The sequence below is a fragment of the Agelaius phoeniceus genome, chromosome 9 (genome assembly GCF_051311805.1).
Source record: "Agelaius phoeniceus isolate bAgePho1 chromosome 9, bAgePho1.hap1, whole genome shotgun sequence".
NCBI classification, from domain to species: domain Eukaryota; kingdom Metazoa; phylum Chordata; class Aves; order Passeriformes; family Icteridae; genus Agelaius; species Agelaius phoeniceus.
This window is the reverse complement of record NC_135273.1, coordinates 28,654,023-28,678,632: the sequence shown is the minus strand read 5'-3', so window position 1 is coordinate 28,678,632 and position 24,610 is coordinate 28,654,023. Positions and strand designations below refer to the sequence as shown.

The 24,610-nt window shown below is 39.2% G+C and overlaps 1 protein-coding gene across 2 annotated transcripts in view; it reads left to right on the top strand.

The window, feature by feature from the left end:
- The window catches only part of CCDC6 (coiled-coil domain containing 6), a 51,206-nt gene extending 33,974 nt beyond the window's left edge, over positions 1-17,232 (top strand). Inside the window, exons 6-9 of one of the 2 annotated variants that reach the window (XM_054637682.2) lie at positions 2,037-2,193; positions 5,443-5,543; positions 9,256-9,380; positions 11,709-17,232. In XM_054637682.2, coding sequence (XP_054493657.1) covers positions 2,037-2,193; positions 5,443-5,543; positions 9,256-9,380; positions 11,709-11,900 — 575 coding nt within the window. In that variant the 3' untranslated portion in view covers positions 11,901-17,232. Of the gene's footprint in view, positions 1-2,036; positions 2,194-5,442; positions 5,544-9,255; positions 9,381-9,730; positions 10,728-11,708 lie in introns of those variants that run through there. The other variant, XM_077183361.1, reaches the window with a different exon arrangement.
- Positions 17,233-24,610: the final 7,378 nt, after the last annotated feature.

Here is a 24,610-nt window from a genome sequence, read left to right as displayed (position 1 = left end):
CTGTTCCATAACATGTTCCTGTTGTGCAGGGCTGGGGCCCCTTGGCCAGCAGTGGGAGCTGCATTTGCCCTGCCTGCCCAGGAGGGGACTGTGCACTGAGCACAGCTGCCAGGAGGCTGCTGGCACCTTCCCTTGGATTTGCAGTGCCAGTCCTTCATTCCCTCCTGCTGAATCTGCAGTTCCTGTCTGGGAGGCAGCAGTTGTGCCTGGTTCTGAGTCAGTAGCGTTGCAGTGCAGTTGGTGAGTGAGGAGATGTCTCAGCACATGGCCAGAAAAATCTGGGCAAATGCAGAGCAAGTCAGGATCAGCCCCCTCTGGCCAGCCAGGCTCACTGGAATATTTCAACCTCCATTTAGAGAAGGAGATTACTAAAGGCAGCAGCCTTCCTTCAAGACAGAGATGATGGATCAAGAGTGCTCTTTTGCAGAGACCTTGTGTACAAGTTTGTGGCATTAATAATTTGTGGCTGTTAAAAGAAGATAAGGACAGCTAATCTTTGTACTTGCAAATTCTGCACTGCAGCCTTCACTGACTGAAGTTCAGAACAAGAGCAAGGCCTTAGATGAAAAATACTCTTTGTGCAAATCCAGCCTAATTAATTTCATTTCAAGTATCCTCTATTTTTTAAGTGGTTTCTTTTTGCACTACTGTGATTTAGAGTAAAAAATTGAAAGCATTAATGTCAAATTTACATTGAAAATAAGAGCTTGGTTTAAAAGGACTCTCTCCCTTTGTGAACAGGTTAAACAGAACTGCAGTACAAAGGGCAGAGCTGGTAGGAATGGTGGATGTGCCAGCCTGCAAGCAGAAGATGAAACTGAAATGCAGTTTTCAGATTGCTGTTTGTAATATATGGTCATTAGAGAACCTCTAGTATTCTTTTTAAGTACTTAATGAAATCTGCTTATGAAATTCTGATACTTGTATTACATTTTTTATTTCTGAAACACTTCTAGGAACTGGTGTGGTAAGATAATAGTGTTCAGGAAGTGACACTGTTACATTTAAAGGTGATATTTCCACAGAAGAGAGAGAAATCACGTGTTGTTAATAGTTTGGGAACAGGTTTCTGAAGCAGGAATATTCTTTACCTTGAGAGTTGTTGCATAAAGGAGTGATGACAAAGCATGATGAATTGTTTTGGGTTTTCTTAATGTCAGGGATTTAACTGCAAGCTTGCTTAAATGTTACAAAATCTCACAAAATACATTGTGTGTCTCATAAGACTTCATCATATATTCCATTTTATTTAAGTAATCTGTCACAAAGCTTTGTAACTTTTCATAATTTGACTTTATCACCTTAAATAATCTGTGGTACCAGACCATTTAAGTGATGTTTGCTGAAGTTGTTTAGAACTGACAACTCAAATTGCCCTTGGATGTAGATTAGACCTCTTGTTGGTTTTTAACATTAAAATTGAATACAGTTTTAATATTAGTATTTTAATATTGGTGCATGTCCTGTTGGACAGCTTCTATGATAAGACATGTAATTGAAAGAGTGCTGTAGAATATATATAAGGTAACGATTTTAATACAACTTTGAGTTTGGAGTTTCAGAACTTGTGTTGTTTCAGAACTTGTGCTGTTGCTTCCTCCTTCAAAATGGAGATACACCTTTAAAATAATTTCTTCAATGTGTTGCAGGAAAATCTTGTTAAATGTGAAATAGCAATATTTTAATGGAGCAGGAATCAGTATTTTTTCTTAATGGTTTTAGTAATGTTTTCTTAATAAAATTTTTCTTTCTTTTTAAATTTATTTTAAAAAATACTTTTGGTTCATGTTGGTGAGTTTTGTTTGTTTTTCTTATATTTTATTTTCAAACTTGATGTCAAACAGTAGTTTATTTTAGTAGCTACTGTTCTGAATTAGGCTTTGAACTAATGACTTCAAGGTGAAAATTTTCAGTGATCTATCCTGAGCATTTTCTACATCTTCATCTTGAAGTGTTGGAGTAAAATTAGGCACAACATACTTGGCTGCCTGAGAAATTGAATTTTAATCAACTTTTAACAAAACTGTGAATTTCAGATTCAGAGAAGATGGCACAATACTTAGAAGAGGAGCGACATATGAGAGAAGAAAACTTGAGACTTCAAAGAAAATTACAGAGGGAAATGGAACGTAGGGAAGCTCTCTGCAGACAACTGTCAGAAAGTGAATCCAGCTTAGAAATGGACGATGAAAGGTTTGTATTTTTTTGGCCATCCAGATGTGTTGGACTTATTTATCAGTATTTATACTACTTTTTCAATATTATGGAATAATTTTAGAAGTAACTTGTATTTGGGTTTAATATGCATATCAAATTCCAGCATAGTCCAGGAATTGTATCAGTGTTGTACAGAATTTGCATTAGTTTTAACAGTGAGTAAGAAAATATTTATATCTGAAGATTGTTTTGGGGTTTGATAATATATATTGAAATAAATACAGCTGTGGAGTTGAAAATCAGGATAATTTGATCACAACACTTGTTTTGTCCCCAACTTGGTAGCTGCAAGGAATTCTGTGAGGTAGGGACAGCATCTTTAGTGGGGCCTTATTTGTCCTTTGCAGAAAGTAAAATATGTTCAGCCAAATACAAAGGGATACTAAAACCTTTGAGAGAGGAAGCATTTCCAGAACTGTTGGGTTGTCCTTGATGTCCAAACCATAACAAAGGAATACTGTCTAAAACCTTTGAAAGAGGAAGCATTTCCAGAACTGTTGGGTTGTCCTTGATGTCCAAACCATAACATCCTTGATTTTTTTTGTCTTTTTTGCAAGCTGCTTTGCTTGCCTTGACCTTACAGATAGTCTTGAACCTTTCATGGTGTATATTGTGCCTTCTGGTGCTCCCTCATATCATAGAAACATGACAGTGTTATATCTTGAAAGAGGATTTTAAGTAAATTTTGAATAAAACATTCTTAGTTCTTGTCAAATGCTCATTATTTGGTTGCATTGTTGTGTATTATTTTGCATTTATGGTGGTCCTTTAGAATAAATTAAAAAGTTACTCTGTGCTTTGTATTTTTTCTGATACTGAGAGATTTCTGTTTCCTCTTGGGTCCTTAATATATTTGCTATAAGATTTAATTTGTCAGAAACAAAGTACCAGATATTTTGTGGTAAGGAGTACCCTTAAAGGTCAAAGTAGTGTGTTCATTCTAATGAAACACCAAGGCAACTTGACCTGTGTTGCTTTAGCATCTGGTATTAAGATGTAGCAGATGCTATATAAATTAAATTGTTAGAAATAGGGGATTCTAAGGTTAGAATTTTTTCTTATTAGGCTTACCTTTTCTTCCACTATTTATAGTGTAATGGAAGTACAGTCTAAATCTATGAGAATTACCAGTATTAATCCAAAATTGTAGAGTATCATAATAATTTTTTTATTGCCCACTTGTAAGTAGTGGTAACCAGGAAGATGCAGGAAAATTTGATTAACTATTCTGTGCTTTTAAGAAATTGTCATGTCTGATTTTTTTGGTACTACAAAGGCCTGACAGAATAACTCCAAATCTGGTATTTGCAGTGTAAGTAATAGAAAGCAAAGTGAGGGACAAAGCAGGCATTAGTAGTTAACCTGAGAAGACAAAATACTTGCAGGACTATGTACAATCAGGATTTTAAAATGTCAATTTTTGTCAGCTTACATCTTCCTAAAAATGATGGTGGTGATGGGTCAGCTATGCATCTCTTTCAGTTGCATTCTGTTAGCTGATGATAATTATTGCTTATAGCTGAGAGTAGGTGAAGATCCTTTCCTGCATGTAAAGGACACAGCTCTCCCAAAGCCTCTTTCTCCAGACCAGCAATAGCTTTGTCTTAATCCTCCATCCTGTCTTTTGGAGAAGCAGGGTAATCCCTGAAACCAGGACACATGCTAATGGCTGCTGCTGTTGCACATCACCTGAGGCAGGTAGTGGGATGACTTTGAGGAAACTGTTTGTGTAGAAGCAAGGGGATTAAATCAGAGATGCTGCCTTGCTGGAACTCACACACTGGTCTGCATTGGAACCTGCTGTGTGTTGCAGAGGTAGCTTAGTTCAGTTTCACTAACCTTGCCACTGGTAGCTCTTTAAAAAACTTGTATATTTAGTTAAACCCTAATTTGTTAGTTTTCTGTTGTTCTCTATTGGAACTACTTTTATTACCTGGTCTACCCAAATTCAAACCAACTTTGGTATCACTACAGTGTACTGCCTGTACTAGGGCATGTGGCTTGTTAACTCTGAATATCCTGGTTAAAAACCAGCAAGATGCAGTACCAAAAAGTGTATGGACAGACCTCAAAGTAGTCATTGGGAATTCCATCAAATAGGAGTAATGTTAAAGCTGTTCCATGTTACTGTTTTGGTTTTTTTTTTATTATGATGGGGAAATAAGTGCAGTTACTAAGAATTCCTGAGAACACACAGGTAGGAGACAAGTAAGTCTAAGGGCTGTTAGGTAGCAAATTTGGCCTGCTGCTCTGCTGTGTCCAGTAAAGAAACACAGCTGAATCTAGTAATATAAACCCATGTGCATTGATTTACATCCACCTGGAGAAGGTGAGCAGGGGGGCAGCCAATCTAGAGAGTGACTGAAAAATCTAAGTGGAGAGTGCCTAAGCAACCTGGGACTGCCAGTGTAGTACTGTGGGGAAAAAACCCACAAAATCTCTTGAGGTAAAAACAGTGAGTGACAAGTAGGAGCAATTGGTGTTACTTTCATTCTTTTATATAGCACTTGATATCTGTGAAGAAGCTTCACTGTAGTCAGTGAATAAAGGACAAATAAATATCACTAAAATTATTACAGGTGGGGAAAAATGCCTTGCCTCATGTTGTGATCTGTTCAGTTTATCATAGTGAAGTGTGGGATGTGTCTTGCAACACAGCCTGGAAGTACCTTTAGTGGGATGGTCCTGAGCTGAAAATGTCTCTCTCTTCCAGTGGCAGAAGATGGGATGAGCAAATGTTTAAATGTTGGGGCCAGAGGGATTCAAGTAGGAAACAGGACATGTTTTTAATGCTATGGCTGATCAGCTGTTGGAATAAATTGTTAGTACTTTAATGATTTCTTCACCCTTTTTCATAATTTCAGATTAGTGCTGAATGCCTTTCTGGAAGATACACTCCAGCCAACCAAGCTTTTGAGTTCAATGTAGAAATGATGTGTGAAGTGCAAGAATGTAGAATGGGTCAGATTGGATGACATGGTTTACATCTCTGACCTCAGTACATACTATTTAATCATATACAACTTACATGGTTTTAACTGCAAATGCCTAAGAGAAGTCCAGCCGTTTCCATGGAAAGTTAAGCCAGTGTCAGCAATGACAAGAGTTCCTGTCATGACTTCCTAATGTGATTCTTATGGGAATTGAAAAAAATCACAGTGAAACATTTAAAACATGGCACATTTTAAAGGTTTGATCTAATTATTCTTTGCCTTTTTTTGTTAGATATTTTAATGAGATGTCTGCACAAGGATTAAGACCTCGCACTGTGTCCAGTCCTATCCCTTATACACCCTCACCAAGTTCTAGCAGACCTATATCACCTGGTAAATATTTAACCCAGTTTCTAAAATTATTGTATGCATCACATAGTAACGTGCCCTATTAATATATTTAGGTCAGTAGCCTTTCAAAGCTAGTTTGGAGAAAAATCCTGCATCATAAATGCAAGAATAGTTTTGCCTTAGGTATCTTCTAGTGCAGCATGTTCTTAGATGGTGACCAGATATTCTGTATTTCAGATCTGTGGACAGATATTGGATATCAATTAAGTAGCTATCACTTGAACTTTATTTCTTTTTTGCTCTTTTTTTCTCTCTTGCTGTCTTTTTATTCCCCCTCCCTTCCCACACAAGCTGCGCAACAGAACACATAAATCAAATGGATTTCTAGAGTCTGATGAAGAACTAGCAATGAGATTGATATTGTGCTCTGAATCACAACTTATCACAGAAGTTTAATTTTGAACATGATGGAAAAAAAGTCAATTTTCATTTTAAAAGCCAGAAATGGCTTTTGTACTTCTGCTATTTTCTGTTATTAAACAATAACTGTAAAATTAATAATTCCTATCTCACATACTTTGTATAACAGAAGCAAACAAACCTTTTCTGAGTTTTTAATTACTGAATATATTTTAAGTCAAATGAAATGCATTTGTGTTACTAGCACATTTATTGACTGAAATTTAAAATCCCTTAAAATTGCACTTGGACATTGATTACAAGTTGTTGGCAGTGGGTATTACATGGGGCTCACAAACACCCTGTACATAACAAAGTGAATTGTGCATGCCTGGCTTTCCCACGTTCACCTTTAGAACCTGCCAGGCAAGTGAGATGTGCTCTGTGTTGACACAAGATGGGAATGAGACATTTTATTACACAGGTCTGCTAGAACATATAAATGTCTTTAGATCCTTGAATTTTCAAGGCTGACTGGTTTCTCAAAGGACTATGAGTAGTTTTCATCCAGGTGTTGCATGTATGAAGACCAGCTATGGCCATAAGCCATGTTATGGTGTTAGAGATTAGCAGTGTGACTATGAGTTTTCAGAAGGCTTTTGCATTTCTGAAATAATCCAAATGATTTGACTTCCAATGTTTTGCAGGGTGTGTTACCAAGAAAATGATTCACGTTTTCTTACCCCTTTCCTGTAGCTGGGTGTACAGAAGTGTAGTTGTGCCAACAGCTGCTCTGGAGGAACAGCACCATTTGTGGTTCTCTGTGTGCAGCATTTATAGCAGTACAGTATCCAGCTGCAGGTTGGATCTGCAGTCACACAGAAATTACAGCTCTGTGTGGGACAGAATACCTGCTAACTGACATCATTTAGCAATGCTCCCTGCTCAGGTGCTGATGTGTCAGTGCAGGAGAACTCTGTCAGTTTATTCCTACACTGAGACTGAAGTGCTTTCCTTGTTCCCTGTGGACTTGGTTTCCCATCAGGAGTTGATACAAGACTGAAAATTTTATCCCACAGACAGAGGATGCTGAAACACACTCTGAAGCACAGCTGAAATTACTATTTCTAACGAGAGTTTAGAAGTTTGGAAATGTTGGTGTGGCAAATGTTCCAGGCTAGCTTGTCTGCGCAGGCAGCTGCATTAATCTCCTTTTCATCTGATAAATTAATATCAGCAGTTGGGAAGTGTCAAACTTGAGAAAAATAGAAGCTGCAGTTTGTTAGAGAACTAATGAGATCAATTGGGAATTTTGTAGAGCTGTCTGGGATAAATTAATGCAGTAATGGATGAAAACAAATAGGTTTTGAGAGTATTTGGTATCTAAAGTAGTACAGTAAGATGATGCCAGAAGTATCAGCACAGAATAATAAAACAGCTGTGTGTTGCATCAAGTATTTGTATGACTTGGCATATTTCATTTGGGAAATGACATGCCCTGAATATGTGGAAGCAGAATTTGTAACCAGTTAGAAATGCTGTAATTTCATGTGGATAGCTGATTGAATGGATCAGATACTGGCTACTGAATTCCAGAGTCTTTTGTGCCTGCATGGTTTGGGATACTACTTTTGAAGACTCTTTGAAGCTGAGATACTGCTGAGATTTCTAGCACAGTGATGTGTGCTGGAAATCTTCTAGAACTTTGAAGATAGTGTAATTACTGCTGCTCCTAGGCAGCTGGGGATTAGTTGTTCTAATTACCAGTTATTCTTCAGTGTAGCTACTGTTCTGTGCTTTGCTGCTAGATAGATGTGTGGGGCTGCAGAGATGAACTGTCCTGAGTGTATGTGCACTGCTCTGGTTTTGTTTCTTTGGCTGCCATGTAGACTTGCATTTTTCAGCTTGTGGAGCTGGATTATTCCAAAGCAGTTCAGAATTGCCACATTACAAAGGTGGCTCTGTTTTGCCCCTTATTTCCAGGCTCTTACCTCTGGCTGCCTTGTCACCTCCCTGAACATTGACTTGTTTCTATCCTTGTTGCTTACAAAAGCACTTAAATATAACACATGTGCTCTACAGAGAATTAGATTGTGTAGTCAAAAAGCAGATTAATTTTGTTGTTACTCTGTAGTGGCAGGGATTTCATGGGTATAACTTGTAATTTGCACCAGCCATACATTGACAATGCAACAGAATCAAACAGAATTGAAGGAAGCACAGGCAGGTTTTGTTTATATGACTTCATTATTGATCTGAGGCTTGTTCTGTTTTCTTGTCCAGATCTTGTCTCATCTCTTGTAGTCAGAAGCACAGGTGCAGGCAGACAGGGATGGTGCTGGGTGTTGCTGCAGGGACATTGTTCTGTATTGGTTTAGTGTTGAAGTGTGAAAACTGTTAAATCCAGTGTGGTGTTATAAAAGTTTAATAGGCCTTCAGAAATGTTTTCTGGTCATTATTCTCCAAAGCAGTTGCTCGAGTCTAATTGTAAACAGCTGAGAAAAGTCTTGTCTCCTTCCTTATGATACTTTTGTCAGAAGGCAGAAAGGAGCAAAAGGTTTTGGAAAATGTGCTCTTTTGAGAAACTCAAGCTGTTCAGAACACTTTAGGTGTGAACTTGAAGCATTTGGCAGTTGCTGTTTCTGTTTTACTGTTAAATAGACCTCTACAGGAACTCTGCATTTTTATAATTGAGTTCTTACAAAAAGGAAATATTTGGATGAAAGAATCAGATATTTGCAATTTTGAATATTGGGCTTTCCTTAATGTAGATAAACCAAGTTGCAATTTTAAATGTTAGTTGCTGGCCTAGTCCAGCTAGTAACATTTCCCAGCATGTTTTAATTTCCCAGTCCCAAAGGTCTTTAAAATGCTGAGGCAAAAGAGAAGGAAGCCTCAGTGCAGATCTGGTGTGCCTTGGAGAAGCCACCTACATCCAGTTTTTTTGTGGAGCCTCATTGTCACCCAGTGCTAGATGGCTTCTCCAGGCACAACCTCTCTGCTTCTTCAGACTGTATGTAGTTCAGGGAGGCATTTCCTCTGTGGAGAAATGGAAATACTTATGGACTAGAACTAAGCTACTATGGGAGTCTTACACCATTTATCTTTAGTGAAAAGTTGCGTTTAACATTGTATAATGTATGTTTGAAACATATGGTAGTATGCTACAGGAAAAGAAAATAATTTGCATCACACTTGTCAGTATAATTAGTATTTTCTAGATGGTTAATCTGTAGCACTTACCAGTTTTTAGGCTGTAATTGATTCAGAACCAAAAAAATAAAAAAAACCCCTAGCACTTTAGTTTTTAATATCAAACAAGAATGTTGATGTTACCTTGTTTTAACAATTTTAGGTCTCTCATATGCAAGTCACACAGTTGGTTTCACACCACCAACTTCACTGACTAGAGCTGGAATGTCTTACTACAATTCCCCAGGCCTTCATGTGCAACATATGGGACCATCCCATGGTATTACAGTAAGTATTTAAATTAGTAATTACCTTTTACCAATATAGTTTGGTTTTTGGAAGTTATGATTGGTTGTCCTTAAGCTTTTTTACAAAACATTTTTGTAAATGTTTGTTTTTGTCTCCTTACTCCAAGACACCTATTGCTGCTTTCTTCAACCCTGATTTTCCTCTTCACCCCTCAGAAACTGATTCTTTTTGGAGAACCTTGTTTTCTGCAAAAGAATAGGATGTATTATCATCTTAAGGACAGTAATAGGTATCATCTTATGGATCAGCAGGCAGGGTGTGAAAAGTGATGTTCTAAGCTACTAAGCCTATCCCAGGAAGTAAAAACATTGCTTTCATTTTTCTCCTAGTCTCCACCATCTGACGGATGAGTCATCTGAGGTTGCTTCAAGCTCAGGTTTTCTTCAGGATGACACACAATGCTACCATCATGTCACTGTAACAGGCAGTTAACTCTTATTTTCTATTGTCATTGGCAAAGAAGAAAGTTAATATAAACATTTGTTAGGGCAATTTCTCATCTCTTTCAACTGAATTTATTTCCTTTTTACCTGCGATGTTTGATGCATTTCCACTTCATTGTGTTTCTTCTGAATATTTGTGGAGTTTAATGAGCAAACAAAGCCTAAATATTAACCCTATGGCAAAATACCTTCTGGTTGTTGTATCAAGACCATTTTGATTTTTCTCAGCAGGTATGGTAGTATGTAAATATTCATCAAGGTTTTTGCTTATACTTGTCATTCTCAGATGTGAAAACGTATTTTAATAGAATTTTTAGTACAATGCTAAAATATGGCTGCTTCTGGTTTAGGTGGGTGTGCAAAGGTAATTGTTACAATTTCACTGAGCTAAGATGGGTGGGAACACTGCAGTGGTAGGTAGAACAGAAAGGAAGCTGGAGCTCAGCAGGAGAGTAGAATTCTGGTTGGGGCTCAGCCCATGGCTGTGTGTCACATGAGTTAGCCACAGGAAGATCTTTATGATTCTGGAAAACATGGAAACTAATTTTATAAATGAGTTTGTCAAGGAACTTGCTCTGTTTAGTCTCTGTGAAATACTACTTTTTCTGAAAGTCTAAATGAATTGAGTCACTGTGAGAAAGATCTTGAGGACAAAATGCTAATTGTTCAGAGAAAGGTGTCGACAAACAGCTCATGGCTTTGTCTCAATACTGATACCAGGTCCCCTTATATTATATGTATGCAAATGCAATAAATGATATTAAGTGTTTCAGAGGCATCAGTCAGTTTTCAAGAATCTCTTGGGTTTCACATATAACTTTAATCTATTGTACATAGTTGTGCAGAAAAATAGATACAATATATTTGATTTGACTAAACTGCAGTTTCATTCTTGACTCTTCATTTTTTGATCCCCATTACAAAATAAATTTGACTTTACATTTGGTAGTACATTTGGTATGGAACTGTAATCATGCTTCTCCCCAGAGCTGACCACCTGTGGTTGATTAGTAATTGTGGGTAGGTGTTTTGTCATGCCATGAGGTTGTTGATTAATGCTAACCAGATTGGTAAGTAATGAGCATTTTTGTTTCAAAAGTGCAGAAGTTAGCGTTGTGGAGTGCAATTTATATTTTTGCATTGCTGACATTAAAGATTATCCTTTCCCTCCTACCCCTCAGTTTGGAAAGATAAAGTGGGGTTTCAATCTTCATTTAAATGTACCAGTTGTTGAAAATATGTGGTTTCTCTTGAGGGGATCTCTCTAACAACTGTTTCACTCTTGCAGCTCAAAGCATTGTAATATTTTTTTTGTTCTCCAAAGAGCAACTTGTATTATGCTTTGGTTTTGCTCCAATGTGTGGGCTAAGAGTCTTTCAGAGAGCTAGAGATTGTGGGCAGACTCTGATATTCAGAGCTTTCCCACCCATGCTCAGGTACCACATCCTGGTACCTCAGTGCCAGCAGCATGAAGTCAAGGCTTCCTCAGCACCTGCTGGTTGGGAAGGCACAGCTGGGAGGGGCTGTGCCTGCAGCATCTCATTTCTTTTTAGGTTGCTGGTCATCATGGGTAAACATATCTGCAGGACATGTCTTGTGTTCATTTCCTGCAAGCTGACAGGAAGGAATGCATGTTCTCTTTGATGTCAAGAGTACTTCCCCTTTGCTACTCCATTTCAGAAGAACATTTATTTTATGTAAAAGTTGTATTGTGACTCCTGCAATGTTTTGAAATTTCTTCTTCCCGCATAATTGTTCAGAATTCTTTGTGCGATTGTTTTTTTTTCCTTTGCCAAACTTAGAGGACTTGCACCTTACATTGTTCAGGAGTGTGTTAAACATGATTTCAATATTTGTTCTGCAGAGGCCTTCACCACGAAGAAGTAACAGCCCCGACAAATTTAAACGTCCCACTCCTCCTCCTTCTCCAAACACGCAGACCCCAGTGCAGCCACCTCCGCCACCACCTCCGCCACCCGTGCAACCTCCGGGCCAAGGCGCGGCATCGCAGGCAGCCAATTTCCAGCATTCAGTGCATCCCTCCTCTCAGCCTTAGTGCATGTGCTCTGCAGTCTCTATGTCAGAAGTGGACTCATAACACGGAGCAGTTTACTAAAAGCCAAAGGCTTACTTGGCATATTTGGATTTGACTTATTTGCACTGAGGTTATATAGGCTTCACTGTTAATTGTGTTGTAAACGTTTGTATAAAATGCAGCCAGTGTTGTGGGTCTACAACACTAACTTAACAAAGTTTTCCATCAGTGTTTACTTGAACTACATGTATGTCCATTCTCTGGCTGGAACATTTGCTACTCTGTTTGGTAATACGGCATTATGTCGTTTTGCTTGGCTCCAAAGCTTCATTTTCCTGGCTTTTAGGTTTGTAAAATTAAAGGGATACCTTTTTATATTTTTTCATGACAATTTGCAGAAAATGAAAGGCATGATGGGCTACGTGATAAATTCTGAAATATTACAGTGTTTACCAAGCTTATGGAAGATCAGCACTATGTTTCAGTCATTTAAATTATCAGCTTCTAGTGCAAAAGTGAGTCAGACACCCAAGTGAATCAGTGCCCAAGACACAAGCTCTCTGGTATTTCCTAGCAAATAAGCTTAATTCACAGAGGACACATCCATACTTCTCCTGTTTGAAAGCACCTCAAACACATGGTACAGTCAGAACTTTACACTGAGGGAACTGGCTTGTTGGAGTCTGTGGAATGTACAATTTGTGGACCTTAAGATTTGATGATGTCACTTGACATTTCTGCTAACCTGTAAGCTGCCCATACCGTGTGCCCTGTCACAGTGACTGTAGGGGAGTGTGGTCCTGCCCACAGGTTACTGAGAGCTGATTCAAGTGTGTGCTCTTGGATTTTTTTGCTGCAGAAGGCGATGTGATTGTAGAGAACAGCTGATGATAATTTCTTTCTTGTTAAAATATATTCATTGTGATTCCCCTGAAGCAAAGTTTGAACAGGTATTTTAAATGTTCAAAAGTCTGTTAGAAAACGAGATCATCATAGAGGAATATATTGGCTTAACGGCCAAAACTTTGTATTGCTTGGTAGAAACAGAGTACAAGAAAGTAGCACAACATGGCACTAATGAATGCTTATTTAGCAGCCTAAGCCGGTACAATGTATAAAGAAATGTATTCCAAATACATTCTTTCCATTCATTTAGCACAAATAAATTGGTTTCACTTTGCAGTGGAACAAAGTGTCACTTCTTGATATTGACATCCTACTCGGTTACATTTTTCCTGAGGTTCCTGTTGAGTACTGGGGTTTATATATTATTGATAATTTTAAATGGTTTACCTCATATATATGGATATGTGGGCCATGGAAAATGACAAGAGAATGTTTATTTTATGAGAATATGTATCTGGCTATAATCAGAGCAGAACATGAGTAATTTATCTTTTGTTTACAAAAGTTTGTTTGACATGCTTAATGCTTTATTAAGGACATTTTTAAGAAGGAAGTACAGCATTCTGGTAGTATACTAACACTTGTACATATAATGTCATGTTTGCCGCTCACCTATTCAGTCAGAATTGCAAACTGAAAATCCTTATGAAAATAGTGCTCTAAATCAAAGTTGTAAGTTAAAATAATGTTGTAAAATGTTCCGCTTAAGGCAAAATTAGAACTTCTTCACCGTAGCTATGTAGTTTCAGCTCTGAGAGAACTTAGAGAAATGCATATATAGTCTATTACACTTCTTAAACCAATATGGGATCAAGTGCATTATCAAATTACATTACATTAATTATGGTAGTTACTCTCCAGTCAAACAATTCTCAAGTTTGTGGCAGACCTAAAATTTGACCACTGCTTCCACCTGAAAATAATTGACCATAGCAGATGCTCAGCTTTCCATAGAGGAAACTCAGCTCTGAGCATTATAATTAAGCAGAGCTCCTGAATAAGTGATAGGATTGAATGGGAGAAAGTGACAGATAGTCAGAGGTGGGACTAAGGTCAAGACAGGATCAGCTTAGTTGGAAGCTTGTCCTTTTGTAAACATAAGACGAAGAAAAAAATATACTCTGTATTAAGTAGGATTCCAGCTCAAGTATCCCAGAATTTGAAATGGTGCCCTCCTTTCTGAAGTGCTTTGAGATCCTTGGATGTATGGCTCTGTGGAGGGCAATCTCATGGTGGTGGTAGCACAAATGTGGGTGGAAAGAGAAGAGCCTTTGATGGTGTTTTAAGATCTCAAAATGGAAAATTGCCTAGTATAATTTACATTTGAAGCATATTCCAAAACTGAATTTGTGTAACCCAAGTTCAGCTGCTGTTATAAAGTGTCTTAGTGAACTTTCCTTACTGTTCCAGTGGGACTGTTACCAGAAGAAAGTAAAGAACTGACAAATGTATACTAAACCTTGAAAGTGTAAAAAGGCACTAAATTGGCCTTACCGAACTAAGAACGTTGAACAAACATTTGCTTGCAATCAGAAGTGTTAAACTCTATTTGTAGACTTTTTGAATAAGATGAGAAATTGTGCACAACCATCTCCTAATAAATGTAAATGGATTTTCAGTTTTCCTTGTGAATTATAGTCATGAATTATGATTCTGCAGCTGTGATTTTATCAGATCTATAGACTGGAGAAACTCACTTGACAGTGAGGTCCAGCTCACTATGAGGGCTTAAGTACTTTGTTTGTCTCAGAAGCATCTGGGTAGTTTTCTGACATCCTTTTCATCACTAATGCCTCTCAGTTGCACACTGCATTGTCACTAGCTGTGTAAGTCCACAGAAGCAATTTCTAGCTGTGTGGAGCATTTTGTGAGCGTACCTCTTCACAGCTAAAGATTGAAAAAAATAAAATCTACTTTTCAGCGGTTTCAGCAGTGCTTTCCTCTCTGACAATCAAGCATACAATACAATTCTTTTTGTATTTTCTCTCAAGGGATCTGGCTTGGACGCTGGAATGCAGCTGATACTCTGTAGAGCATTAAGAGTTTATTTTATCCACGATTTGTTCCACAGAAGTTCTTTGGAAGAAGAGGTGGGACTGTTCGGAGGTAGTCTTCAGCTAAGAGCCAGATAAGACTGTTTTAATTACGTGTACTCTTCTGAAAGCATATTCCCAAGGGCAGAAAGTACATCAGAGTTTTTCCAGAAAGTGTTAGTGCTGTTCTATTGGCAGTTGCTGTTCTGGAGCTATGCAGAACAGGATTCCTTTCCTGTTAAAATGTTTTCATTTAGGAATCCAGCTGCCTGGGTGGATTCCCTGTGCACTTCAGATTAATGAAAAATGCAGTCTTGGAAGCAATGAAAATGAGAAAGTTCCCTGGGATGTGTGCAGGTTGCACTGCTGACAGGAGAGTATATGGACTCTGTTAAATAAATGGAAACTGATCATGGAGACAAAAGAGCCTTAAATAGTTTGTCAATCAAAGAAACAAAGTCTCTCATCCTCAGTGTCAATTATTGCTTTGCTAAGAGGATGCAGCCAGGGACCTTGATTGAACTTTACAGTGTTTTTCCTGATCCTAATGCTTAGTTTTACAAGCAGTACAAATTCTAATACTGTTCAACTCTTTCTGATGTTTCCTTTTTTTCAGTCATGGCAGTCTATTTCTTTTTGATCCTTGGGAGTCTACAGAGCATGGACTATGCAGAGCATATTTCTCCAGTTCAAGCCATCTCATAAGAAACCAGAAGGTTTATGAGTGTAAGCTATAAAATTATAATACATGCATATGTTACAACAACCTCCTTGAGAGGAAAGATCTCTCCTCTTGAGGAGAGAGCCAACAGAGCCCCTGAATACCAAATGGACTGCATGCATAGAGACAATCTGATTTCCTCAGTTCCCTGAGGAACTGAATTCCTCTCCCAGCCTTTTTTTTTTTTTTTTTAATTTGGATCATGGTTCTTAAAATTTTAAATTATTTTAAATTCCGTGTCTCGCTCTAAGAAGTACTCAGGACACCTTCATGTTAATTTTGGGTAACAACCGTGAGTCCCAGTACAAGCAGAGTTTGAGTCAATGCCACTGTGTGGACAGGAGGAAGTCACTGAACATGGCAGACCGTGGCCTTTATGGTGCAGTTAAAGTGGGAGTGTGTGCTCATATGAGGATTTATTTTTCTAAGCAGCTGGTTTTGGATTTTCGATGTGTTCTGAAGAGGAGATAACCTGTGGAGTTAGGCACTGCATTACAGGCAGCTGCTGCTACTTTAGGGAGAAGAGTGCTTGTGCCTGTTCTGCTAGTTGGGCTCCAAAGAAAAGTACTACCTCATCTTTCAGTTGGGATGATGTGGCCACAGGGTCAGCAGAAATGCTGTAGCTCTGTTAGGTTTTATTCTGCATGTGTTACCTGGATGGGAGTCTTTCCTCACTGGAATGGGGTTCCAGAGGTTATAAAGCTTTTGTAGAGGAGGAGTGAAGTGTTAGGACAGATGGTTGAAGGTTGACTTTGTGAAAATTGTGTCCCTGTAGTAAAATTGCTGCTCAGAGTGCTCTTTTTCTAGGCCTGGAGATTGCCTGTATTAAAACTATTGAAGGGGTGGGGGGCATTTTTTTGTGATTTCCATTGAAAAAATGCTGTGTTGCAGTTCTTCAAGTTTAAGGTGTTGGTATCTAATTGAAAAACGACAACCAAAAAAAAATCACAAAAAGCAATTCCCCTTTCCCCAGAAATATTGGAAGTAGTCTTCTGTGTGCAAAGGTGGGTTTTCTCATGATAAAACATAATTCTGTGTCTATAAACTGAGATGTTTTATTCTAGTGGTAAAACCTAAGCTGTCCAAGGCACTTTAGTTTGTGATTGCTGACTTTTGTTTTGGCAGGTGTTTCAGATGAAATCTAAGCCTCCTGTGGAGGAAGAAAAAAATCACCTGACAGCTGTAGACTGTTCCTTTCCTGCAGAAATACAGCAATTTCCTCAAATGCAAGTGGAACAAGCATCCTTGAGCTTTTCTGAAGCTTATATTTAATTTCAGTACCTTGGTGATTGCTCTTGTATAGTTAGAGAATCAATGAAGCCTCATTATAGGTTGGTTGGGTGTCTAGCTGGTTGTTCCTATGTTTTTCTGATCCTAGTGAAGGAAGCCTGTTGGAATTTGGATCAAACAATGGCCAAAGTGCAGATTTGTTGAGCTTGAATCCAAGTGGTGACTTTAAGAACATTCACTGTGTTGGTGTGGATCAGAGCTTATTGTAAGAACCTCGGATATAAAGAAGTTTGGTTTTTTTAGCAGGTTACATTCTGTTCCTGTACTAGCTGTATTATTGCTTTTTTGTATATCTCAAGGTGTTTACATAACTTGTAATTGTTACAATGTGTCTGTAATCAAGCTCATCTGTGCCTTCATGCAGACTTCCAATAAACACTTGATTTTTTTGTATTTACTTGTATGGAAGACTACTGGGTGGATGTATATTTCCTTCTCTGTCAGCCTGTCAGTGCTGGGAAAAAGAGGAAGAAAAATGAGAACTAGGGGTCAGAGAAAGTTGCATGTTTGTCTTTGTTTTTGCTGTCTTTGATTCTTGTTGGGCCATTCCTTGTGTTAAATGTCTGAGTGTGTAACCTGGGGAATAACCTGTGCACATAATAAAGTTTGCATAGGAGGTGCTCCTCACTTTGCATTAGGTGGAGATTCAAAGTACAAAGCATGCTTGATTCCATCAGTTTTGCTTCTGTCTTGGAAGAATGCAGCTATATTTCTTGAGTTATTATTGTGGGGAAATTGCAGAGTACCTTTCTGAATTAAACATGTCTGTTTAACTTCTCACAGCTGCCTTCCAGGGGAGTTCAGGCTTTTGTTTGCCACAGCAAAAACTGCAGTATTTTTGGTTCTTAGTTGACCTCCTTACCTTGAGAGTACTTTTCCTTGGGAGGGTGGAGTGGAATAGGAAAATAATAGAGTTTCATCTTACCATTTTTTCTCAGTTCATAGTAGCAGAGAGGTATATTTGTACAAAGTTACAGAAAAACATCCTACATGTTCTGAGTCAAAAGCTGTACATGGCAGGACAGCTATTTCTCTAATCTGATATCAACTGTGAGAAGGAGAGAAGGCAAAAAATGTTTCCTTGCCTGTGCTAAGGGGTGTGCTGTGTATTCTGTAGCTCAGAAAAGAGTGATTTTGCTATTGCTTTGTAGTAAAGGTCATGGTATCAGGTGCTGTCTTCCAGCTTTTCTTGATTGTCTTGTAGTCACACCTGATTGTTCAATTGAATCATTCTATGATTGATGGATTCGGTTATTTTCTAATGGAGATCTGTCTTAGGAATCCATCATCATTTTTGCTGTTTTGACATATTTCTTATGAAAACCTTAATCAGTTATTATATTTAATGATTTTAGAGCATGAGCCAGTGTAAACTGTAGATTGTATGTATTTGTGTAAATTCTGTGAGTACTTTGTTGTGCCATCTCTTTTGATGTTTCTGATTTCTGATGTTTCTTTTTTATTGTGTGCATTCACTTGTCAGCTTAGCACAGAGGTCACCTGTGGCATGCTCAGTAGCTTGTCTAAGTATTACTTGCTGTGTCTGGGTGTTTTGCCAAGATTCTGGGTTTAGATCTGAAAGTCTCAGAGTTACTTAACATTATCCTGTGTTCAGTGTCTTGAGTGTTGCTAAACTTGGTTGAATCCACTCTCTGTCCTGTTCAGCTGCTGCTCTGGCCTCTCTGTGACTGCTGCTCTGCTCAAGTCAGCACATTGTGCCTGCAATGGAAGTGTGCTCTTCCATCCTGACCAGTGAAATCCTTGGGTTCTGATGGCTGCAGATTGCTGGGCACCAGGCCATGGGTGTATTTCAGCCAATGCTAAGCTGGCTGATCCATGTTTCTCTGCCCTTGGAGCACAGGCAGTGTTTTAAAGGCCTTTATTCCCCTCAGGGCCTGCTGCACATGCTGAGCAAGCAGTCGTTCTGCCTGTCCCTGACTGCCATGGCTGGTGGGTCTGGGGGCTGGGGGAATGGGCTGATGCTCTCTTTGTGCATGTCCTTTGTTTTCTGGCATTTCTCTGAACAGAAATGAGTCACTTGAGCACTTTCAGAATAGCAGGAGAAAAGGTAGAGATGACACGTTGCTGGTTTAAGTTCCGGTTGCCCCATCCAGGTGATCACCCCTTTAGATGGCTCTTTTTATTTCTTCCAGTGCTTGTACCCCTTTATAAAGGAAAGCAAGTTGGAGGGGTTAACTTAGAAATCCTGGTAACTGCTGAGAGTGAGAGAAAGAATGATGCATTGCACAGCAAGCAATTTTCATAAGCCTAATCCTTCCTGAATGTAAAGGTGCTGGCTTGGATATCAATCTGTTTCACGTGCTTCTGAGACTGTTCTGTACCTTTCCAAGTACACACACAGCCATCCTACAGCAGCAAGAAGAGGTTGAGGTCAGTCCTGCATTTCCCAGATGGACACTGAAGGTATGTATAAAGACTCTTAAACATTATTAATTCACTTGGATACAGAAAACAGTAAGTACAATTGGAAGGTCTGAGATGGGAACCTTGAGGCTTTTGAGCCTCAGGGCTGTTGATGAGAGTCATCTGTGTTCCAAATTCTGTATATCAGTGAAAATGCTCTGCACCATGTCCTGTAGTTTTATTCTCTTAAGCCTTGAACATAGCCTGGCATGTGAATTTAATGAAACCAGAGCAGTGATCTATGGGAGTCTCAGGTATCTGTGGTGTGACCATCTGGCATTTTTGGGGCTGAACTTAAGAAGTGTACACTGCTGCCTCCTTTCCCCTCAGCCCCTGTAGGCACCCTGCCTTCCTTCCTGTCACAGAGATCCCCTCGAGCTGGTGTGAAAAGCACTGTTGTGAGCTGGGCTCTTGCCATGCTGCATCTGGGTGCTTTTTGACAGTGCTGAATGAAACAGGGTGTAAAATTCACTACTTTTCTAGTGAATTTTAACACTAGCTTGGCTGTCAACAGCAAATATTAAATGTAGAAGAGGTCAAGAATAAATACTTTTATCTTTCTGTCTTGAGGTGGGAATTTTAGATCTGCTTTGATTTTTTTTCCACATTTCCTAAAAATCAACCTGATTTTTCTGTACCTGTTCAACACTGCTACCTACTTCTGCTTATTTTCTAGCAGGGGAAAGAATTTAGGCAAAGAACATGAAGCAGTTTTCAGTTCAGCTGTGATTGGTACCTGACTTTCTTTGGAATATGCAGATTGCTCATCTGCATCACCAAATTAGGCAGATTGTTTTGGATCACTTGTATGTGAATTTTTGCAGTTGTTTTGATATGAAAAACATTGGATGGTTTGGAGAGATACAAAACCTATTGGAAAGTGTCCAAGAAAGGGATGTGGAGGTGGTCCTAGAGGGGAAGCTGTGCCAGGAGCAGGGCTCACGTTGCTCGGTCAGTTCAGCTGGAGAGGAGGAGGCTGAGGGGAGGCCTCACTGCAGCCACAGCTTCCTCCTGAGGGGCAGAGGAGGGGCAGGCACTGATCTCTGCTCCGTGTGACACTGACAGGAGCCAAGGGAGTGGCCTGGAGTTGTGCCAGGGTAGGTTTAGGCTGGGTATGAGGAAAAGGTTCTTCCCAGAGGGTGGTTGGGCACTGAACAGGCTCCCCAGGGCAGTGGTCACAGCCCCAAGGCCGACAGAGCTCAAGGAGCATTTGGACACCGTTCTTGGGCACAGAGTGAGATTTCTGGGGTGCAGGGCTTGGAGTTGGATTTGATTATGCTTGTGGGTCCCTTCCAACTCAGAATATCCTGTGATTCTAATTTATATTTTTTTAATAACTTCCCCCTGGGTGTTGTTGCCCTTTCAGGGTAGCTGCCTGCCCTGGGGTGGTGGCACCAGGCTCAGGTGCCCCCAGGTACCCTCAGGGCCCCCAGGCTGTGGGATCTGGGGGGAGCTGTGTCATGGGGCCTCCTCCATCCACCCTTGGAGCTGAGTGGGGATAAGTGGAAACTGGAGCAGACTTGGCAACAGAGAAATTAAAAGTTCCTGAGCATGATGAAATCCCCAGCAGTGGTGTATATTTGCAAAATCTGTATTTCCACAGAAACTGTAGCTAGAAATGAGTTTCTGTGGGTGAATGATTAAAGGGATTAAGGCTTTTAAATTTAATGTACTTTGTGTTGCTTTTGGTCATCAGGACATAGTTCTGCATAATTTTTAAATTGTTTAGTCACCTTTCCTGCACACAGATATTTATACAGCAGACTTAGAAACCAGTAAGAGTCCTAAGTTTTATTTAAATTTTTTTCCTGGGTTTTCTGTTCAGAACAAGTGTTGGCTGTGACAACATACCAATGAATTGAACCTGTTAAAAATTACTGCATTCCTCACACTATTAAGGCACTCTAGGATTAGTCTGGCTGTTGTCTTGAGTATTCATTAAATACATTTTTATGCTGTTAGTTTCTGAAGGTAATTGAAGGGTTTCAAGTTAACTCTTTCATATTTTGAAAAGACATTCAGTTTCTTTTCAAAAATTTTGTATGGACTAAAGCATCCCATGCTATTAAATATACATATTGACACCATGCAATTGAAATTAATGTCTGAATTCAGAAGGGAATCTATCTTTTTAGATTAAACATTCCAAGAACTTCCCAGAGATACTCCCAGGAATGCTGTGCCCTTGTTCTAGCAGCCTCCCTGATTTAAGGGACAATTTATGGCAAGAATTTCTGTGAATCAAGATTGCACCATAAAGTTGACTTCTCTTTTATGGTGTATTTTAGGAATCCACCTAACTGAAATGGTGGCTCCTTGCATTAAAATTTATGCTAACTATAATTCCAGCTCAAATCTTACCTATATTCATGGGAGCACAGTCTCTTGACAGCAATAACCTTGCTAAGCTTGTCTGGAGCATAATCTTATTTTTTTTCCTTGGGATTTTTTTTCCCCCTAGGGAAATCTACACGCATGTGCAAATGGGGTTAGAAATGCCTACCAGATAATTCAAATTATGAAATGGATCATTATGGCAATACATGAAGACAGTTGGTGTGCAGAGGGATAACAAGGGTGAGGAGAACACAGAGTGAGCAGGATACTTGTCTTTGCAGGGCCTGGAGTGAGGGGGAAGCTCAGCTTGTTTTCTAACAGAAAATGGGCCAGATCACAAAACTTTTGCTACAGTTAAAGAGCTCAGGGTTTTCCAAATACTTTCACTTTACTCAGTCGTTACAAAACTTTCATCCTGATTCTGAAGCTATGTCTCAGTTCCGTGTTTCTGTTAATCATAAAAAGGTTTCTGTTATCCCAGGTTACCTTTTGGAAGACAACTTTAGAGGAAACCAGTTTCTTCCCCCCAAAGTGCTAATGTTTAATTGATTAGAGTCAAGGTGCCTCATGATAGTAAAATGTTTGCTCAAGATTTGATAAAGATTTACAAGGTCAAGCCATTAAATGTTGAATAAACGACACAGTTAGAACTGGTTGTGAGTGAGATAGTCTTTCAGGCTGCAGAATTCACATCTTGAACAGTTTATACTGGCATGAAAATATATTTAATCCTCTTGCCTTCATTATTTAATTTGGATGTTTCATTGGGGTGGTTGATGTTTCATTTGGTGGGTTTTGGTAGTTTGGGGTTTTTTGCTAACATGCTGCCAGTTTTATTTTCTTACTACTTGCTTATCTTACAAACCTTGTTCTTTGGTCCCTGTGGCATTTTAGCTATGTTGTAAAATCTTTCCTTTATCAGTGCACCAGTGCAGAACTACATTTTACAGTTTTAACTGTAGTGGTACAAACATCCTCTAATTTACAGATGATAATGAACTTCAGAAGGTTCTACTGTCATCTGCTGCTGGCAGTACAACTTCCATATTTTCAGCTATTTCCTTTTTTCCAAATTCCTTGTTTAAAACCTGCTCTGAAAAAAGAAAAAAAAGCTTGTAATGTTTTTATTTTTTAACAGCAGTGCCACTTGCATTTATGAATTGTCACCTGATCTTACTTAAAATTTATTATTGCAAGGACTCTGTTATGATGTGATTCAGCAAACATCAGTCAGCCTTTGGTAAGTTTTCCAAAAACGCTTGGATTTGTTGAGGGCTGAAATTGGCACTTACCTAGACATTATGGGTCAGCTGTTGTTCTCCTGGATGGAATATCTACAGTGAAGTTGTTTTGGACTTAGAAGGGCAGAAATGAGGACTGAGTTTGGCTGCAAATTCCAAATGGATGAGTGGGCTGTGAAATTAGCGTTGACATCCACACCTTTCTGAAAATGTCACAGTGGTTTCTAAAGTGAATGCTTCCTCCCAGCCTCAGATCTCAGGGTTCAATGAAAGGCAGAGCAGCCTTATTCCCACAGGGGCAGAGGGAGCCAGGGAACTGTTTCCCTGGCAGTTAATGCCCTCATATTAAAGTTGCTCACATGGCGCTCAGGCTGCGCTTTCTTCTTCCACAACAAATCCCCAAAAATAGAACAGTCACTGAAAGCCTGACACTTGCTGCAGCTTTGTAATCCAAGTTGGCCTAAGGCTGAGGTGGGGGAAGTCTCAACAAAGAGCAAGGACTCGGCAAAGACTTTTGTTGTTTGTTTTTCCCCTCCCAAGTGCTCTGCTCAGAGGCAGGGCTCCCGGCTGCTCCTCTCCTGTTTCCAGAGCAGTTACATAATTGCTGCACCGTTTCAGAGATGGGTTAGCGGAAGCCATTAAGGATGTTTTCCATCTCTGGACTGTAGAAACTTAAGGTGGTTTGTCAGCTTAAAGAAGAAAACTTCCCTTGGAGGAAAATAATTATCTTCTGCAAATGCAGCTTTAATTCACTGTTGACATATTCAAATTTGCAATTCATCTTTTCAAATCTGTTTTACTTCAGCTCTGCTAACTGGGGTACATCTCCTCTAAGATTATTCTCCTTAGTGGTGGATATATAAAATAATATTTAAGAAAAAAAAGTTCTGCAACTTGAAGCAATGGCATTTCCTATGAAACCTTAACCTGATGTTTAGGATGCCATCTTACTGCATATGAAGTCTGTGCCAGTTGGATTCTTGGTTGAATTTTAGTGACTTCCTTTAATGACCATATGGGGAGGTGGGAGAGGAGAAAATAGCAGTAAGAAAATGGAAGAGGAAATTCAAGTGTCAGTTTACACAAGTATTAACTGTATAGGAATGCTTTGTTTATTAAAAATAAATTGCAAGCCTGTGTAGAGATATTTAAAACAAACTTTCTCTAGTGTTTCAACTGTTTCCAAAATGCACAGGTAAATATCATCAAGTAAGGAAGGTTCTATCTCTTTTTTTGATTAAATGAACATTGTTTTCTTTGCCTGAAAGACTCTCAGATCATTTTAATGTCCTTGCAGATCCTTATCCTCATTTGAGGGACTTTCCATTACGTAAAAGTAATCCCCTTGAGTCAGTGAGGGAATAACCTTTCTCTGGGGCAGGCTCATCCCTAAGAGAAGAATCTGAAAAGCCCAGTCCAAGCCCTGCCTTAACCCTCCAAAAATCCCACCCTATTGCTGAGCCTTGGCCTTTGGTCTCATGTCACTGTCTGACTTGTGCAATCCCACAGTTCAAGGCAGGACTGCTTCCTTTCAGGAAGCACCCTGAATTCCTGCTGAGAGTGGTCAGTATTTGTCTTTAATACATGAGTCAGCTTGGGGAAGAAACCAAACCAAGCAGCTATAACAACAGCAGCTTCTCCAAAGCCCTTTGAATCCAAGGACAAGGCTTTACTCTCTATATTAGATGTGGTAAGTGGGCTAATTGCTCACCAAAAAGCAAAAGTTTTTGAGGTTCAGCTGTTGTAAGGGGCGAGAGGATCAAAGCAACCCCTACCTAG